At 38.8% G+C, this 18502-nt stretch overlaps 1 protein-coding gene across 2 annotated transcripts in view; it reads left to right on the plus strand.

Annotated features, from left to right (window-relative positions):
• The window catches only part of LOC118810850 (polyunsaturated fatty acid lipoxygenase ALOX15B-like), a 38951-nt gene extending 22155 nt beyond the window's left edge, over positions 1-16796 (plus strand). The window contains exons 2-15 of one of the 2 annotated variants that reach the window (XM_036574945.1): positions 3064-3214; positions 5059-5254; positions 6186-6267; positions 8026-8148; positions 8234-8334; positions 8420-8592; positions 8681-8824; positions 9009-9212; positions 10483-10569; positions 10710-10879; positions 10998-11116; positions 11280-11380; positions 13902-14072; positions 15885-16795. In XM_036574945.1, coding sequence (XP_036430838.1) covers positions 3064-3214; positions 5059-5254; positions 6186-6267; positions 8026-8148; positions 8234-8334; positions 8420-8592; positions 8681-8824; positions 9009-9212; positions 10483-10569; positions 10710-10879; positions 10998-11116; positions 11280-11380; positions 13902-14072; positions 15885-16064 — 2002 coding nt within the window. In that variant the 3' untranslated portion in view covers positions 16065-16795. Of the gene's footprint in view, positions 1-3063; positions 3215-5058; positions 5255-6185; positions 6268-8025; positions 8149-8233; positions 8335-8419; positions 8593-8680; positions 8825-9008; positions 9213-10482; positions 10570-10709; positions 10880-10997; positions 11117-11279; positions 11381-13901; positions 14073-15884 lie in introns of both variants that reach the window. The other variant, XM_036574946.1, reaches the window with a different exon arrangement.
• The last annotated feature ends 1706 nt before the right edge of the window (positions 16797-18502 follow it).

An 18502-nucleotide genomic window follows, 5' to 3' on the forward strand; every position in this document is an offset into this window, starting at 1 on the left:
GTTGTACATCTTCATCTTCTCGGCTGTGAAAAGCACAAGCACACTGGCTTTAAATTTGTAAAAATACATATCTAGCAAAGTGCATATATGGTTGACTAACTTTTTTTGTTCAAAGCAGACAAAACTATTTGGACGGTCCCTGAGGAGAAAACTAGGCCTTAGGGCCTTTCTTGAGTACATGGTTGTGAAGCCAGTGTACAAATAGCTGGGATTAAATCAGTTTATAGTCAGGTATTTTACTGCTCTCTCAGCTTAGACCTGGCTAATTAGTTTACATACAAATAATTGTGCTTAACAAATTTATTTTGTTTATTTAAAAGGTACAAATTGGTCAAACTGGCTTATGTTGCTTTTTTGAGCTGTCCTTACTTAGTAGCTCCAAATTGGTTATAGATGCAGCTTGAACTCAAATAAACAAACATTGCCTCCCACCAGTATTGGGGTCGTTACTCAGAAAAAGTAATGTATTGCACATTAGTCGTTACTTTTAAAACAGGCAATGCATTAGTTTATATATTTACTGCCTGTGGAAATTAATTTGATACAGTTTTTTCTGCATATTGCCTGAGGTACATCGTTGCATAATTGCCAGTTAACATTAGCCTTTAACATTAAACCTTACAAATGGCACTAAGCTGAAGTCAGCTTCTTTTTTGCCAGCTTCTTGTCGTTGGAATTCGTTTGAATTTTCCCATTCCACCTTAAATGGTGCAGCAGTTACATTCTGGCACCAGAGTTTTGGAGGGATTTATGAGATTCAATGTGGAAAAAGCGATGAAACTACACAGAGAGCAGTAAAAGGTTATCAGCTAACCAAAGAATAGATGTGGTTCGGCCATAGACGTTACTTTCCGCTGGATGAGCGAGTTTGGTGTGGAAGAACTTGACTTTTACTTCTTGAGATGTTCAGGTATGCAGCACACATGCTGTATACCAGGAGTCAGCAACATGTGACCCTGTTGCGGCTCCACAACAGAATTAGATTTTTGGGTAAAAATAAAATAATCCTCTTGCAGTAAAATAAGGCTCTGCTGATTGTTCTGACACAGTTTTAACAATACATGGTCTTAAATGCTGGAGTTAATGTACACTATATTGCCAAAAGTATTCGCTTGTCTGCCTTTACACGCATATGAACTTGAGTGACATCCCATTCTTAATCCATAGGGTTTAATATGATGTCACTGCACCCTTTGCAGCTATAACAGCTTGAACCCTTCTGGGAAGGCTTTCCACAAGGGTTAGGAGTTTTGTGGGAATTTTTGACCATTCTTCCAGAAGCGCATTTGTGAGGTCAGACACTGATGTTGGACGAGAAGGCCTGGCTCGCAGTTTCTGCTCTAATTCATCCCAAAGGTGTTCTGTCAGGTTGAGGTCAGGACTCTGTGCAGGCCAGTCAAGTTCTTCCACACCAAACTCGCTCATCCATGTCTTTATGGACCTTGCTTTGTGCACTGGTGCGCAGTTATGTTGGAACAGGAAGGGTCCTCCCCAAATTGTTCCTTTCACGCTCCAAGTTGGGAGCATGAAATTGTCCAAAATCTCTTGGTCTGCTGAAGCATTAAGAGTTCTGTTCACTGGAACTAAGGCGCCGAGTCCAATTCCTGAAAAACAACCCCACACCTTAACTCCCCTCCACCAAAACTTTACACTTGGCACAATGCAGTCAGACAAGTACTGTTCTCCTGGCAAGAGCCAAACCCAGACTCGTCCATCGGATTGCCAGATGAAGAAGCATGAATTGTCACCCCAGAGAACACGTCTCTACTGCTCTAGGGTCCAGTGGCAGTGCTTTACACCACTGCATTTGACGCTTTGCATTGCGCTTGGTTTTGTAAGGCTTGGATGCAGCTGCTCGGCCATAGAAACCCATTCCATGAAGCTCTCTACGCACTCTTCTTGAGCTAATCTGAAGGCCACATGAAGTTTGGAGGAGATGTGTGAGTGAATACTGAAAAGTAATGTCAGGACATTAACTTTCACTTGTGAGGCAGCACTGTAACCCTATCTGGACTAAGCGGTTGTGGATGATGATGGTGATGATGGTGATGATGATGTTGATGATGATGATGATGATGATGACGATGTTGAGGCAGCATTTACATTTGATGTTGTGGCAATTTGGCAATGTGGAAAAGTTCAACACACTAACCGCTATTTTTCAGCACTGAGACACACTGTTGTTACAACATCATGACATGCAAAATGCATGCTGGGAAGCCACATTAAGCAAGACCACTGATTTATATAAAAGAAAGCTGCTAAAGGAGAGAGTCCACCAGTTCGAGGTTTGACACTTACCTGTTACATGAACTGTGTATTTACATGTATGTGTTCTTGTATATGTATGTGTGCATTTTATCAGCGTACATTAGATACTCTGGTGCAGTTTCCCCTTAATTGGGAAATGAAAATGATCATTTTCCATGACATCTGGGTAGATGTTAAACCTGATTTACAGTATAGGTGTCATATCGGCATTGGTGCACAATAGAGGGGTAGGGACTACTGCTCAGCTTGACCTAACAACTAACAGTGATTGATAAAGCACTGAAACCATTTACATCAAAGAAACTCCAAAAGCAGTCTGTCCACAATAATGTGATTGGATTACTAGCGAGCCAGTGGTCTTAACTAGCAGGGCGACAAACATAAATAAAGAGTGAACTGTACTGCAGCAGGTGAAATGCACCAATACAGGATAGATTTCAGAGGTAATTTATCATGAAAGGCATGTTTTCCAGACTAATGTATATAGAATGTTGACTACTGTAAAATAGTACAAAACACTGCATGCACAGCATTACTGAAAATAAAATGAAAGACACAAATATCAGGGTTCCTTTCTCTTTGTAAATTTTGAATTCCCAGAGTCCTCCCAGATCAAAGCCCCAGTTCATATTGGCCATATAAATATATTTTGTAGGAAGACTGATAAATCAGGCTTGAAACAATTGATGGAATGAATTGTTTGTTGACTTTGCAGTGCCAATGACTTCTTTTTAAAAGAAGGTGGCACTGAACCCCATCAAAAAAGAATGTTTTTAAATATCTTTATTCCAGGGAAACCATGGTGAAATACACAGTTGAAGTCTTCACAGGTGATGCTTTCACTGCTGGGAACGCCAATGCCGTCTTCATCAAACTCATTGGTACAAAGGGTAGCAGTGAACCACAAATCCTTGATCGCTTTACAGGCATACCAGGCTGTTCAGTAAGTTTCTTGCATTTTATTACAATATATTCTTTTTTTTACCATTACATTATGTTTAGTGATGGTTTTAAATGAGTCTTAGCATTAATCCTGGGACTGGATGCACAAAACTCTTCTCACCTTTTTAAGAACATTCTTAAACATTCTTAAACTTAGCCTGGCACTTATCTTAAACTGTGCATTAAGGGAAGCTTCTGGGGTCTTTTGATATATTAACATTATAAATAAAAGTATTTTGCAGTTTGATATTAATTACAACTTAAGCACTATGATGTAATTCTACCCAAAAAAGTACCATTACTGCAAAAAAGTACTAGAACAGGAGTAGTTGCAATTTGTTACTTTCTTTCTCTAAAAAAATGACACTTCTTCCTGACCACTAAAAATATACATATTTCTATGTATATTAAACACTAATTGACTACGATGGTAGACTTTTGGAGCTATCCTACTGATGATCCCTCAAAGCCATCAGGAGCTGGCTTACAGTGATGCATATATAAGAACCTTGTTCTTTAATGAATGCAAAAATATAATCCTGAAGGTTTGCTGGCTCTGTTTGGATGAAACAGTGCAATGACATAAATTAGCTCTGTATGATAATCTAGGGCAATATAGCCAATTAATTATAGCAATGACACACACTCCCATTTATGTTCTATTGCTTAATTATTTGCCAGTGTTGAGTGTGTTTGAAATGCTAATTCACCAAGATCTTTTTACAATAATGACTTTTTTTTTGGACCAATTTTCTTCTCAATTTAGTTGTGGCCAGTTCCACCTAGGTCTCACCTGTCATGTAATACTACCAAGCTAGGAAAGTGAAGGCTTCCTCTAAGTCACAGGAAGCCAGCCCATGAAATCTTTTTGGTCTGCCACTAACAGAAGTAGGGCTACAACTAACAACGATTTCCATAATTGATTAATTGGTTCATTATGGCTTCAATTTCATTTTCAATTCAATAATCAAGTCAAAAAGTCTATATTCCACATCATAATCAGTGTTTCTTTTAAGAAAGTAAAAATACAAGGATTAATTCTCCTTTTGCAAAATTGTCTTTCAAACATAAAACACCCACCTCACCCATCGTCTATTTTACTTTTATCAAGATGAAAGAGATGATTGGCACTTTGTATTGAGGGGTGGGACATTTACAAACTTTCCCATTCACATTTTAACAGTGACTGGTCTCTTCATTTGTAACATCTCTGTTGAAAAGCCAACAACATGCTGTTTTTTAACTCTACAGTTTTGCTGTGGTTTACTCACATGCTGAGCTTTTGTCATTTTCTCCCGTGAATGTGTTTCCTTGAGATTGTCACTAATGACCGACACACTGTCATTATTCTCACAGGAAACCACTCTTAGATAAAGTTAAAATGGTGTTCCCAGATTTTGTCCTGTGCTGTAGTCTGAGCCATCTGGATTTTTCCTCTTTCATTCAAGCGGGAAGTGCAAACATCAGCTAATCGATAGCAAGATTCATTGCCAACAATTTTTTATTATTGCCATTATTGATAACGTTGATTAGTGGCAGCCTGTAAACAAAGCATTATTGGACAGCTCAATGCCGACCGTTGCGTTAGCAGAGAGAGAGATCAGGCCGACCTACAACTGAGAGAGAGACCAATTATACTTCCAGCCACAGGTGACTGTAGCATCGCTGGGGACACTTGTCAAACAATAACATACAAACATTCAACTAACTAATCGGGTGCTTCTGCACTGTATGTGGCAGAAGGTTTTCAGGGAGATGTACTTCACTCATAACTTGCATTGCATTGGCATGCCCCATAGTATCCTAACAGCATGTTAGTAATCTGAATAATACATTCTCCAACAGAAGACGCTGACTGTGTCCTGCAAAGAAAGTCTTGGAACGTTCTTTCTGGTTCAGTTGGAGCTCAAGGCACTTGTGTTTGAAGATTACTGGTTCTGTTCCAAAGTTATTGTCACTGAACCTGAAGGACGCCGGCTGCTGTTCCCGTGTTACCAGTGGTTGTCTCCTAAGAAGAAGGCAATTCTCAGAGAGGCTACAGGTTTGTAACCACAAATATAGCAGTGTAAGAATATGCAAATTTATATTTATGCTCACCCCAATATTGATCACACATGTTAGGATGTGTTATAAGCTGTGGTAGATCTAGAAAATTTACCAGGGGTGGCAAAGGGGTGTTAGGGAGTTTCGACAGGGTGTGCAAGTGGGTGGGAGGGTTTAGAGGTCAGACAGTTGCAATGCTGATTGCCGAAAGCAAAACAACTCTCCTCCTAAAGGCGCAAACAACTGCTCCACAGTGAGGTGGAAGCCAATGATGTGGCTGAAATCTCCGGGTGGTGTCTTGGGTGGCTAATCACATTTCAAGGACGGCACTAGCCACTTTAGCCACCCCTTTAAATCCACGCATGATTATAAGGGTGTTGGAGGAGAAACTGACGCAGCTTGTGACACTTCATTTGTGTGCTTTGTCTGCAATGCATTGAGACACCATTCCTGCCTTCCCTTTCGCCTCAAAGACATTCCCTCAAGTCATCATGACAGTACATAGCTTTAGGAAGCTACTCCAAGAGTGATGCTGCCTAAGATGTTAGTACTTCTACTTTCACTGTTTTAAATTAACAGGTTTCTATCTACTTTCTGTCTACTTTCTATTCTGTTCTATTACAGAAGAAATAAAAAAGCTGCCTTATTTAAATGGAACATCTTGCCACTTATAAAAAGAAACTCAACTTCATATCATGTATATTTTGATGAGGGTTTTTGTCTTCTAACACTCAATTTACTTCAGTTGAAGGTAATTTCAGAGTGAAATTAAGCTAATTAACCACAAGGACATTTTTTCTTGACCTTTTTTTACCCATCTTTACCAAAGCTGCCAATAATAATGGAACTGGCTGTAAATGTTTATAATATAAAAATGATTGAATAATCAGATTTATTTGGATTTATTCATTTTCCCATTTTCTGTGTAGCTAAGTTAAGCCACAAGGACACAGAGGAGATAGCCATTCGCCATCGGCGTGAAGATGCTGCAAGAAAACGTGAGGACTTCAGGTAAGTGACACCCCTCCAAAATCAGTCTAACCAGTCTGATGTGATGTGTTTTCCCATTGGATGCTTCTTTTAGTTTTGCACCGGAGCTACGTGGCTAATACAGGAAATAAGCAATGAAACCTCACAGCCTCCAGTTTAGCACTGTGCAGACTTACTTATGCACATAAAAAACAGTATAAGAGAAGAATAGAAAATAGAGAAAACAAAATGAAATAAAAATAAGAATGTATAAAAAATAATACTAAAGTTAACAATAAAAAATACAGAAAAAGTAGAAACAACAAAATGGTTAAAACAAGGTAGTGAAGCTCAGAGAGGAAACATAGATATATACAAATATATAAAATAAAAAAAAAGAAATAAATCATTGCTCATAAAATGTCAAATGTCACAATACATATAAAAACCAGAGAAAAGCTTTGTAAAACATCGTTTATTCCTCTGTATTGGAGTGAGAACTGTGTACAAGCTGCAGTTTCTCTATATTCTTTTTAGATAAGTCAATGAAAAAAGACAGAAAATTGAAATGGGAGAAAAGAAAAAGTTCTTAGCATCATGCAGTGTGAGATATGGTCTGACTGTGCTGACTGTGGGTGTTGATAAATTATACCATAACACGCTTTTCTGAGCATATCATGGATATCATCAGTACTTACAGAACACTGACTAACAATGTTTCATTACAAAGTGAGCAGAATTAGGCTTGTTTTATTTGGTTTAGTGCATTTTGTAAAGGATTGAATAAAAATTGTTGTAGTTGTAGGTTTATTATTATTATTGTTATTATTATTGTGGTGTTTTTATATATGTTTCTGCAGGTTCACATTAAATCTCTGAAAAAACAAAATATTGTGACATATATCATGTATTGTAAAAATGTCATGAAGTATTGTGATATATTTTTGTCAAATTACCAACCTCTAGAAAAAATCTTGTCTTATTTGCACTGTCAATGTGAGGCTTAAAACTGAGGACATGTACTTTAGATTTAATATATGTTATTAAATGTGATAGTTTGCTAATTTTGTTTTAACCTTATTTATTCTGGTAACACTGATCGCCCTAAATGCTTGTCTTTAAGCAGTTAGGACTCACCTCCTCCATCTGAACTTTCAGTTCTTCTATAAAGAATTTCTTCTTTCTGTTTTACTCTGTCTGCAGGTAGTAACGCACTCTGTGTGGATGTTTTAACGCCTCATATGTTCAAATTATCACGTTTGCAGGTGACATCATTTAAGCAGCTGTTCAAAGTTGGCACATTTTCACATGTGAAAAAACATTTGTTTGTGTAATCACGTGAAAAAATGTATGCTTACTTTTAAACACTTTTTTTTGCACAACTCACGTGAGATATAGATGACTTTTCTGTAAGTGTAATCAGCTGCACAAGCTAAATTTTAACATGCATTTTGTGCTCACCATAGTAAATCTTGACCCCAAGTGTCCAATCCTTGCAGTTCTTTGCTGATGCAGTACACAATACTTATTTTTTATCTCAAAAATGATCCAGTGTTGTAGAGTATTTGTTGTGCAAAACTCAACTCTTCCAGCTCCTGTTGGGTTTAATCTAGGCAAGCATCTTTATTGTTCCAAGTAATTTTGTAATTATACCATCAGAAGCAGAAGAGGCATTTAAAGAAAGTCCTAGAAGTCTATTAACAGTGGATTTTCCTTTCCAAATCTGAAAGTAGGTGTGGTCTGTGACCTCAATTATATGCATTTACAACAGCGTAATGGAGTGTGCTGTGTGTCTTACAGATGGAGTGTGTATGACTCTGAAATGCCTCACATTGTACAGGCGGACTCAGCAAGCAGTTTGCCTTATGAGATCAGATTCTCCTTCACGAAGGAAAAGGAGTTTCAGTACTCACTGTTGAGAGCGTAGGTTCCACCTTGTAATTTGATTAATATGTGTGTTGGTGGTTCACGTTTAACACATCTTGCTATTTTTCTTACTGTATTTCAGTTCAGTGGACTTAGAACTAAACAACTTTCATCATCCCACAAACACATGGAACAGCATGGAGGAACTTGAGGCTCTCAAGAGGAACTTGACTGGAACCCATGGTATTTTTTTCTCGAAACATGGAATGCATTGTTAGATCTGACCACCACCACCATAACACAGTGATCTGTCTATACTTTTTTCCAGAATACATCAAGAAACATTGGATGACCGACACATTCTTTGGCTACCAGTTTCTGAACAGCCTGAATCCCATGATGATCAAGCGTTGCTCAAAGCTGCCCAAGAACTTTCCAGTCACTAATGACATGGTCATCTCCTCTTTACCAAAAAAGAGCACTTTGGAAAAAGAAATGGAGGTACAGTGTGAAAAACAGCACTTTGAGTGATTGACCACTGATTACATTTGTACTTTTTTCTGATTTCTCTTTAAATGTGTTCAATCAGAAGGGAAATATCTTCCTGTGTGACTATGCAAGACTAGATGGAATTGAGGGAAATGTGATAGACGGGAAGCAGCAGTATTTGGCTGCCCCTCTTTGCTTACTCTTCAGCAATCCTCAGGGCAAACTGCTGCCCATCGCCATCCAGGTAAGACCTCAGACTGCTGAAGATATTGTTTACTATTGTGTTTAACTGCAAATGAACATAAGCAAGGATTAACCCCTTAAACCAGCCAGGACCCGCCAGGGGTCCAGAGCCATTCCTCGTAGAGTTTAAACCTTTCCACTCCGTTGAATAAAACTTTCAAAGTTTCAAACTTTCTTTCTCTTAGCTGAAGCAGAAGCCTGAGGCAGAGAACCCCATTTTCCTCCCTACTGACTCCAAGCATGACTGGCTTTTGGCAAAGCTCTTCGTGAGAAACGCAGATTTTAACGAACACGGGCTGAACTTCCATCTGCTACGCACTCACCTGTTGGCTGAGGTCTTTACCATGGCAACCCTGCGCACCCTGCCCTCTGTTCATCCCCTCTTTAAGGTGGACGCTTTATTTCAGTTTATTTCAGAAACACAGGAAAGCTTTGGTACACATGCAGAAAAGAGAACTACTTGAGATCAACAAGGACAACTTTGAGGAACACAAAGCTTTCTTGATGATGAAAAACCTAATGAAAACTTACATCTCCTTGTAATGCACACTCCTACAAAAGATGGCTCTTCAAGGGTTCTTTAAAAAGGCGATTGTTCTATTTAGAACCATGAATTCTATATAGAACCATTTTATGCTTAAATGTTTTTTTGCATGGTGAAATGGTTCTTTAGATTGATTGAGAATGTTTTCTATATAGACCCTTTTTGAGAATGGCTCTGTCTACCATTTTTGGTGCTATATAGAACCATATCCAACACATTCTCCATCAATCTGAAGAACCATTTCACAATGTAAGTAGTAAGTAAGTAAAGTTTATTTATATAGCGCTTTTTACAACAGGTGTTGTCACAAAGCAGCTTTACAAGGAAATGAGCATTACAAAAAGAAGTCCGGGTCCGAGCCCCCATGAGCAAGCCAGTGGCGACAGTGGCAAGGAAAAACTCCCTAAGAGAAACAGGAAGAAACCTTGAGAGGAACCAGGACTCAGAAGGGGAACCCATCCTCCTCTGGTCGACACCGGATAGTAAACATTGTTAGTATAAATGCAAAGAACCATTTAAGTATATAGCACTAATAGTTCTAAATAGAACTTTTGCATTTACTAACTTGAAGAACTATTTTTTAAGGATGTACAGCAAGGCAATTGTTACCACTTCACATAGGGGCATTTGCTCCAGTTAGTGCCACCAGACCAAAGGTTGATTTCTGCCAGGAGCACATAGATTTAAATTGAGTACATTTGTTGTCCCCTCTATTTTACAACTTCTCTTTTTCTGTTTTTTGAGGCAGCATGATTATTTAGCATTTTAACATTTTTTTTGCACAGGGACAAATACTCCAGACGAGTGTTTGTTTACCCCAGACTCTTAAAGAAAAACTACAGAGCTGAATAAAAGCCAGTTAGAACCAAATAGCACTGTGACAATGAAATTCCATACCTTGAAAGTTGCACCTCATGCAAAAGTACTCAAGAAAATGTACACTGTTGTATGGTCTTCATTTTCTTGAGCATTTTGGTTGCTTGAGGTATGGTATGCTATCAAGGTATGGAATTTTTTTATATCAACTGATATAAACATAAATAGAAACGGTTAAGGAGCTTGTGAACTGTTGTTTAGTAATAAGATAATGCAATGGTTTGCTCTTTATCTCACAGCTTCTGTTTCCTCATATTCGCTACACTCTCCAAATCAATGTCTTGGCGAGGAAACAGCTGGTATCAGCTGATGGAGTTTTTGCTATGGTATACATATTTCCTTTAAGATCTTTATCATTCCAAAAGTATACTGTTTTGTGGAAATGTATATGATAATTAATGTTAGTATTCATGCCTAACTGGATTTTTTGAGTGATGGGTCTTCTTTTCACATCTTTACCACACAGCACTCTGCTTTAGGACATAAAGGACTGACTACATTCCTAAAAAGAGCTACTGCCAGTCTGACCTATAGCTCTCTGTGTTTGCCGGACAACATTAAGGAGAGAGGCCTGGAGAACATTCCCCATTGCTACTACAGAGATGACGGCCTCAAGCTGTGGAACATCATTCACAAGTATGATGGAGCTACTTTGAGTGCATACTTATATACCAGGCAGTATTTTTATACATGTATGACAATGAAGATGTCTGTGTAAATGTTCAAGCTGTCATGCTAACTGTGAACCCTCCAGGTTTGTGCATGGGGTATTGGCACATTACTACACCGAGCCTGACGTCCAGGAGGACACTGAGCTCCAGACGTGGCTGACGGAGATCGTAGAACGCGGCTTTCTGAAAAATGACAACAGTGGTGTGTGCTGTGATTTCAGTTATTTTGGGGCTGGCTTAACAGACCTACTGGAAATGACACTGTAATCATTTTAAGTTTTTCTGTGAATGAAGCATGTAAACTATTGTCTGTCAGGAATTCTGTTGTCCATTCGTCTAAAATGTTATTTCCTTCCCACTGTTAGGAATCCCCAAGTCTTTCCACACAGTAGCTGAACTCGTCAAGTTTGTCACCATGTTGATCTTCACCGTGTCGGTCCAACATGCTGCAGTCAACAATGGCCAGGTTACACAATATCATTTTGCTTAAAGAGTAACTACACCATAAGACCTTTTTTCATTAACAGCTAAAATGCACTGCTCTGTAATATAAAAATATACCAGCCTTGCTTAAAATGTGAACACATCTTTCCAAACTGTAAAAATATCATTTTATCACCCCTGATGATGCCCTACTCATGCCGCTCTCATAAATATGAAAACAGGAGCTGAGAGCGAGGAGATACCTACACTCACGCACTGAGCTAATTCCCCCCAGCACACCTCTCAAGGCTATGATATGCCAGCTGTCTGTGCCAACAGTAAATAACCCAGTTTATCTAAGCTTAGTTTGTAATAAAGATGTTGGACTGATTAAGTGAGGATTCTTGTGAGTCTTTATAAAGCTGCCAGTGTTGCATCCGATGCATGTTTCCCATCACAACTCAAAGCCTCAGGTGCCAGTGTCAGTGGCTCATACTGTTAAGGCTCAAGACGCACTGCCTGATCAGAACACCTTCCCTCGTCGAAGATGGGGATGGTAGTAGAGAAAAATCGGCGACCTCTTAAGACCTCTCAGTTGCAAAAGTACTGTTTGATTCTGTCACCATATTTGCTAGTAGCTAACATACACTAGCTCTAAAAACACCAGCCCAGTCCACCTGGTTTCCCTCCGAGCCCCTCCTCCAAACCCGTACATCATTGCAGTACCCCTCCCAGCATGCCCTGCCTATTTTTGAGCATTTTTCAAAGTTGAGCCAGGGGTGGAGTTAGCTGAAAATAGTGGGGTGTAGTTACTGTTTAAAGCAGATTGTGACATTTCATAATGAAGTTGAACATGTACCAGTGTTCACAAGACATATTAATTATTAGTTTTTTAAACTCCAGTCATTAAGAAATCCATACAAACCTGTCAATAACTAGACAACACTATCTATAGCCAACTGTAGATAACAGCAAAAAGTGTATCTAACCTAGCATGTTAGATTAACGCTAGGAAGGCCATAACAAAATAACAAACCATAATAGAATCCATTCTAAATCATTAACATCAGTGTTAATTTCATTGATTCAATGTTCCTATATAATGTTGATTCTTAATCATATTTACACCCTGAATTAATATCTAAACAATACTAAAAGTTTAACAAAAAATCAACATAACACCAGTGTTACGTCAATCCTTTTTCAACCCTTAGAAAATCAAAGCCACAGATGCCCAATCCTGGTCTACTACCCTGGAAAGTTCAGATCCAACACACATGGCTCTAATATTCGGATGCCACAGAAGGCCTTCACACCTGGATCAGGTGTGTTAGCTTAGGTTTGGAGCTAAACTCTGCAGGGTAGTAGACCTTCAGGACCTGAATTGGGCACCACAGATCAAATTCAACCTGCTTAATTGACAGCAGTGGTCTCCAATCCTGGTCCTGGAGAGCTACCTTCCTGCAGACCGTAATTCCAACCACAATTTGCCACACCTGCTAATCAACCTCTTACCAAGTACCTAATTGGCTGGATCATATGTTTTAGAGTTAAGTAAGGGACACGGCAGCTCCTTGGATACAGGTTGCAACTAAAGTCTGCAGGAAGGTAGTTCTCCAGGACCAGGGTTGGAGACCAGTGATCTACAGCAAGGATAATTTCTGAAAAAGCCAACTGGCCAAAGACAACCAACACTTTTCATTGGTTTCTTTATTCAGATTTATTAAATAACCAAATAAGTAGGAAATGAACTGCAATAATGCCATAATAGTCATATACTCAAACTGTCAGTAATTCTTAAACACCAGGCAACTGGCTTACTTCATGAGATCTCCTATTTCTTTGGATGCTGTTAAAAATTAAAGTTGTGTTTTTAATCAGTTTTTGTGCAAGAAGTATAAACGTAAGAATATTTCTCTGTTGCTCTATTATTTGAAAATCACACAGTCACTGCATGGTAGGTAGCATATCTTAACCTTAAGATTTAGTTAATTTAACTTATCTATTTCTTCCTCATTGCTGGATATAGTTTGCCAAAATACAGAATATGCACTAAAATTGATGCATTGTTATCATATTTTCTACCACCCAGTGCCAAATATACTCTCTTACTCACATGATGCACTGAATCAGATTTCACAAAACATGTTAGGCATCTTCACTCTTCAGTCCTTAAGTAAACTTTTTGTTTTGGGCGAGACTGATTAAATTCAAAATCTAATTTTGTTAAACTCATACACACACAGTTGCTTAAGCTGGATGTTAAACGTTTGTTTAAAAAAGTGAGAGGAAAAGCTCTATAGATATACTCCCTACCTAATAAAAGTGAGTGTGCAGACACCTGTGGGTGGAAAACAAAATTAGGTGCTTTCTCCCTCTTTTTGGTGATTATGTTTAAACGAGAGTGTCTGAGATGCTTTGTGAACACAGGCCTTATAGAAAGGTTAGTTGCATGGACCAAACTCAAAGAGTGATGATCTAAGCACTGGCTTTTATGTCCTAATGAATTGGTTAATGGAGCTGATCTTGACTCACATGGATCCTGACCTTGTCTGTTCTTTCAGTTTGACTTTGGAGCTTGGATGCCCAACTTTCCCAGCACCATAAAGATTCCTCCTCCCACCAGAAAGGGACAAGCAACAGCAGACTCCATTGTTGCAGCCTTACCTGATGTGAGAAGCACACTTAAATGGATCGCTTTGTTTCACCTGCTGAGCAAGAAGTCCTCAGATCATGTGAGTCCAAATCCACCACCAAGAGACTCTGTGCCTGATGTACTAAGCCTTTTGCTTCAGATTCTGGTGTAATTCTAACGCTTTCTGCCCGTGTGTCATGTGCAGAACTGCATATGAGCCTAAACATGCAATTTCTGGGCAGTGTGCATGAAAATACTTCTCTCCTTAATGCATATGCATGTGAGAAGATTGGGTGGAGAAGTTAGATGTGCGTCTGATTACATATTCAGCCCCATTTGCTAAAGTTTGAGCAACTAGCAACGACTGGTTTTGGGTTTTTCTCTGCTTGTTAAAACAAGCTATAGAGGGGGTAGTGTTAACTTCACTGGTGATTCTAATGCTGATTCTTAATCATATTTACACCCTGAAGTAATATCCAAAAACAAAAAATCAACATAACACCAACGTTACCTCAATCCTTTTTAACCCTTAGAAAATCAAAGCCCAATCCTGGTCTACTACCCTGGAAAGTTCAGATCCAACACACATGGCTCTAATATTAGGATGCCTCAGAAGGCCTTCACACCTAGAACACACCATTACAAATGGATCAGGTGTGTTAGATTAGGGTTGGAGCTAAACTCTGTAGGGTAGTAGATCTTCAGGACCTGGATTGGGCCCCATTGATCAAATTCAACCTGTTTAATCGACAGCAGTGGTCTCCAATCCTGGTCCTAATTTAAACCCTATATGTAATTTAACATAGTACAGAGACAACATATTCAACATAAATGTTGAAACTGAGAAATTTAATTGTTTTTTGAAAAAATATTTGCCCATTTTGAATTTGATGCCAGCAACACTTTCCAAAAAAGTTGGGATGGGGGCAGCAAAAGGCTGGTAAAGTTGTTTAATAAGTCTTTAAGAAGTAAAGATGAGGAGGGGTTCAACACTCTGTGAAAGACTGTGTGAACAAATAGTGCAACAATTCAAGAATACCGTTTCTCAATGTAAAATAGCAAAGAACTTTTGTTTTTCATCATCTACAGTACATAATAACACTAAAATATTCAGAGAATCTGGAGAAATCTCTGAATTTTAGTGACAAGGCCAAAACCCAGTATTTGCTGGACATGATCTTTGGGCCTTCAGGCGGCACTGCATTAAAAACAGACTTGATTCTGTAGAGGAAATCACTGCATGGGCTCAGAAAAACTTCTGAAAACCACTGTCTGTGAAAACAATTTGTAACTCCATCCACAAATTCAAGTTAAAACTCTAAAACCACATATAAACAGAATCTAGGAATGCTGCCAACAACCTGAGCCCGAGCAGTGAAATGTAGCAGTCACCGGTCAATGATGTGTTTAGGTGGACCAGTGGACCCAACCCATGCCATGAGAACACACCCCACTCCCGTAATGAACCACCAAAAGTCTGCACAGTGCCTTGTTGACAACTACGGTCCATGGCTTCATGGGGTCTGCGCCACACGCAAACCATACCATCAGCCCAAAATGATTGATACTGTGACTCATCGGAGCACGCCATATGTTGCCAGTCCTTTAGGGTCCAACCTCACAAGCCCAGGTGATGCACTGTGTCTGGTGTTGTAGTGTTAACAGAGGCACTCTGGTGGGTCTTCTGCTCTCATGTCCCATGGAAGCTAAAGAACGCTGCACTAACCTGCGGGATATGCATGTGGGACCTCTTGCATTGAATGTGAATGTGATTTCTGCCACAGTTGCTTGTCTGTTCACATGGACAATTCTAGCCAGACATGAGCAGTACATTCTTGTTTTTCACACTTTTACTGGACATAACCATTGTGATGTTTTGAAACAATGATCTCTTTTCTTTATATTCCTGCAGTATCCTCTTGGATATTACCCAGAGGAGCACTTCATTGAGGCCGTTCCCCTTCAGAAAATGGAACAGTTCAGGAAAGATCTGAAAGCTCTCGAGGGTGAAATAGAAGCAAGAAACAAGAATCTTGAGCTTCCGTATGATTACTTAAATCCGAAGAATGTGGATAATAGTGTAGACATTTAAGAACATGGATAATCAGTCTGATGGCAATGCATAATCAATTTGCTGAAAAGATTCTGATCACACTCCAAACAGATTTTCCTGTTCTTTCATTCTGCTTCTGTCTTCTACCACATATTGCATATGATAATTCTTAAACACTGCATTCCACTGATATTTAACATTTAGAAATGAGGTAATGCATTGTTGGCTATGTTACAATTTTGGGGTGGTACTTATTCTATCAGGTAGCTACTTTTTCACAAGCAACATTAATGTTTAAGTGGGTTTTAAAGCAAATCAGTCTGACCTGTAGACAGATGAAGGTATCCTGCTAACCAGTTATACATTCATGATAGGAATCTGAATCTAATGTTATTATGATGCATAATTTGTCAGCATGAACCTCTGACTGCAACAACAAAGTTACATGAATGCATGCATTACAGCCCAAATGCTTGCTTGCTATAAAATAAAGCTAATGGTGGGGAATCCAGAACTAATGGTTCACTTTTATTTGAATTTAATCATGATGTGAAAGAGACCAGCAGGTAAGTGAAATTCCATCAGTGGAATATGAAGTTAAGCACTAAACTGGATATTAAAGAGCCTTTTCAATGTCCTTTTGGATGTTAGTAATGTCTTGTCTAATATGACCTGATTCAGAGTAGCACTGTACCTAACTACCAATCAATATGATGATAGGATAGGATGATATGCACTGCCCCCTACTGTTTAGTTTCACCTAACCTTTCTAGAACTGCTCTAGCTCTCAGCCTTACAGAGCTGGATCAGATGTGTTGGATCAGGCCAGTGGCACAGGTTTCATTTCAACTTTTGGGGGGCACACTCTTCATACCAAAATATCCAAAATATTAACATTAGGGATATACTATCATAAATGTAATGCTAGAACTATATAGTTATACTATAATTCGAATTACTATAATTGTATTTTTTAGACATATTGCACTATGAATCTGTATGTCATTAGAACTATTCACAATTATAATGTAGCAGCATTACAGTTTTGTAACTTGCTTTTTTAATAACTTCATTAACATTAGCTAGCTGCTGCTAACAAATGAGGCGACATAGTCTTTTTTAGATCAGAGTTAGAGCTTGCAATATCAATTATCATGCCTATTATCACAGGCACTTTGCTTAATTAACCTTAGAACACTAGAAAAGGGAATCTGAGACACACAAATGATATCACTGACTGCACAGTTACATATGGATATAGACCATAGTTGCTAAGAAAGATCATTTAAAAATAATGGTAACTTTTTATTTTTAGCAACACATATTGGAGGTATTGGGCACGTTCAATCTCAAAACATTTTACCCCGTTTTGCTATGGTTTCGGGGTTGAACGACATGTTTTGTCGAAACAGTGCACAATGGGACCAGAACCTCAAGGAATTTGCCAGGGTAAGCATGTCCCTCCCTGTAGGCTGCTGCAGCTACATGTGAGGAGTCTGTGGAGATGTTGCTGTTAGAGCCTCAAGCCAGTTCAGCCTCTCCTCCGCTCACTCTTTACTATCACCTGTAAGAGCATGCACATCAGTCAGCTCCAAGCAGCAAGTAAGAATGCAAAAGTAGGGCTTGGCGATGTGATGATATTTATTGTTACTGTGCTAAATTATGTCACAGTACAGTCATATGCGAAAGTTTGATCCGGTCAAATTGCATGACTTATTAGTTTTCTAAGAGAAAACTAGTTTACACATCCTCTACAGAGAACACATGTGAATATGGCATTTTTTTCAAATTTTAGTGCACAATTTGTATTTATTTGCTTAGATTAAGATATGAGAAAAAATAGAACAAAATAAAAAAATGTGCCATAACTTTTGCACTGGCCACATTTTATGTAAAATATGACAAGGGGCGCCCAAATATTTATGTCTGTACTAAGAAAACACTGACCAGCTGCTTGATTCAAAGATAGCATAATTTGTCTTGTTTAATTGGAAGTAGTGCTACACAGTATGTGAAATGTTGAATACAAATCATTGCATTCATAAGCCCTATTTGAGCTACATTAGTTAGTTTTAGAGGACGTCTGGTTAAGTAATAAGCTAACACACTTCTAAGACATAAGGACAGAATCACTCTGCCTTGAGTTACCTTCAGTTATTTAATTTCATTCTGCTTCTAATTAATTAGCCCATCGTCAAAAATATTGTATATTACAGTGGTCCTGTTTAAAGGAACTGTGCCAAGGGCTGCGTTTTTGCAGTTAGCCTCATCTCCCGGTCACCAAAAAACAGATCCCGAAGTCGCCTGCTAAAAAAACAGGACAGACCTGGTTTAGGCTTGTTTAGTGCTGGTAAGTCATAAGACTCGAGTCCAACTCAAGTCATAAATTTGATGACTTGACTCAAGAACATCGAGAAAGCCTTGACACTCGACTTTGACACCAGTGACACGGACTTGAGCATCATGAATCGAGAGAA

This window comes from Colossoma macropomum, unplaced genomic scaffold (assembly GCF_904425465.1).
Source record: "Colossoma macropomum unplaced genomic scaffold, Colossoma_macropomum, whole genome shotgun sequence".
NCBI lineage: Eukaryota > Metazoa > Chordata > Actinopteri > Characiformes > Serrasalmidae > Colossoma > Colossoma macropomum.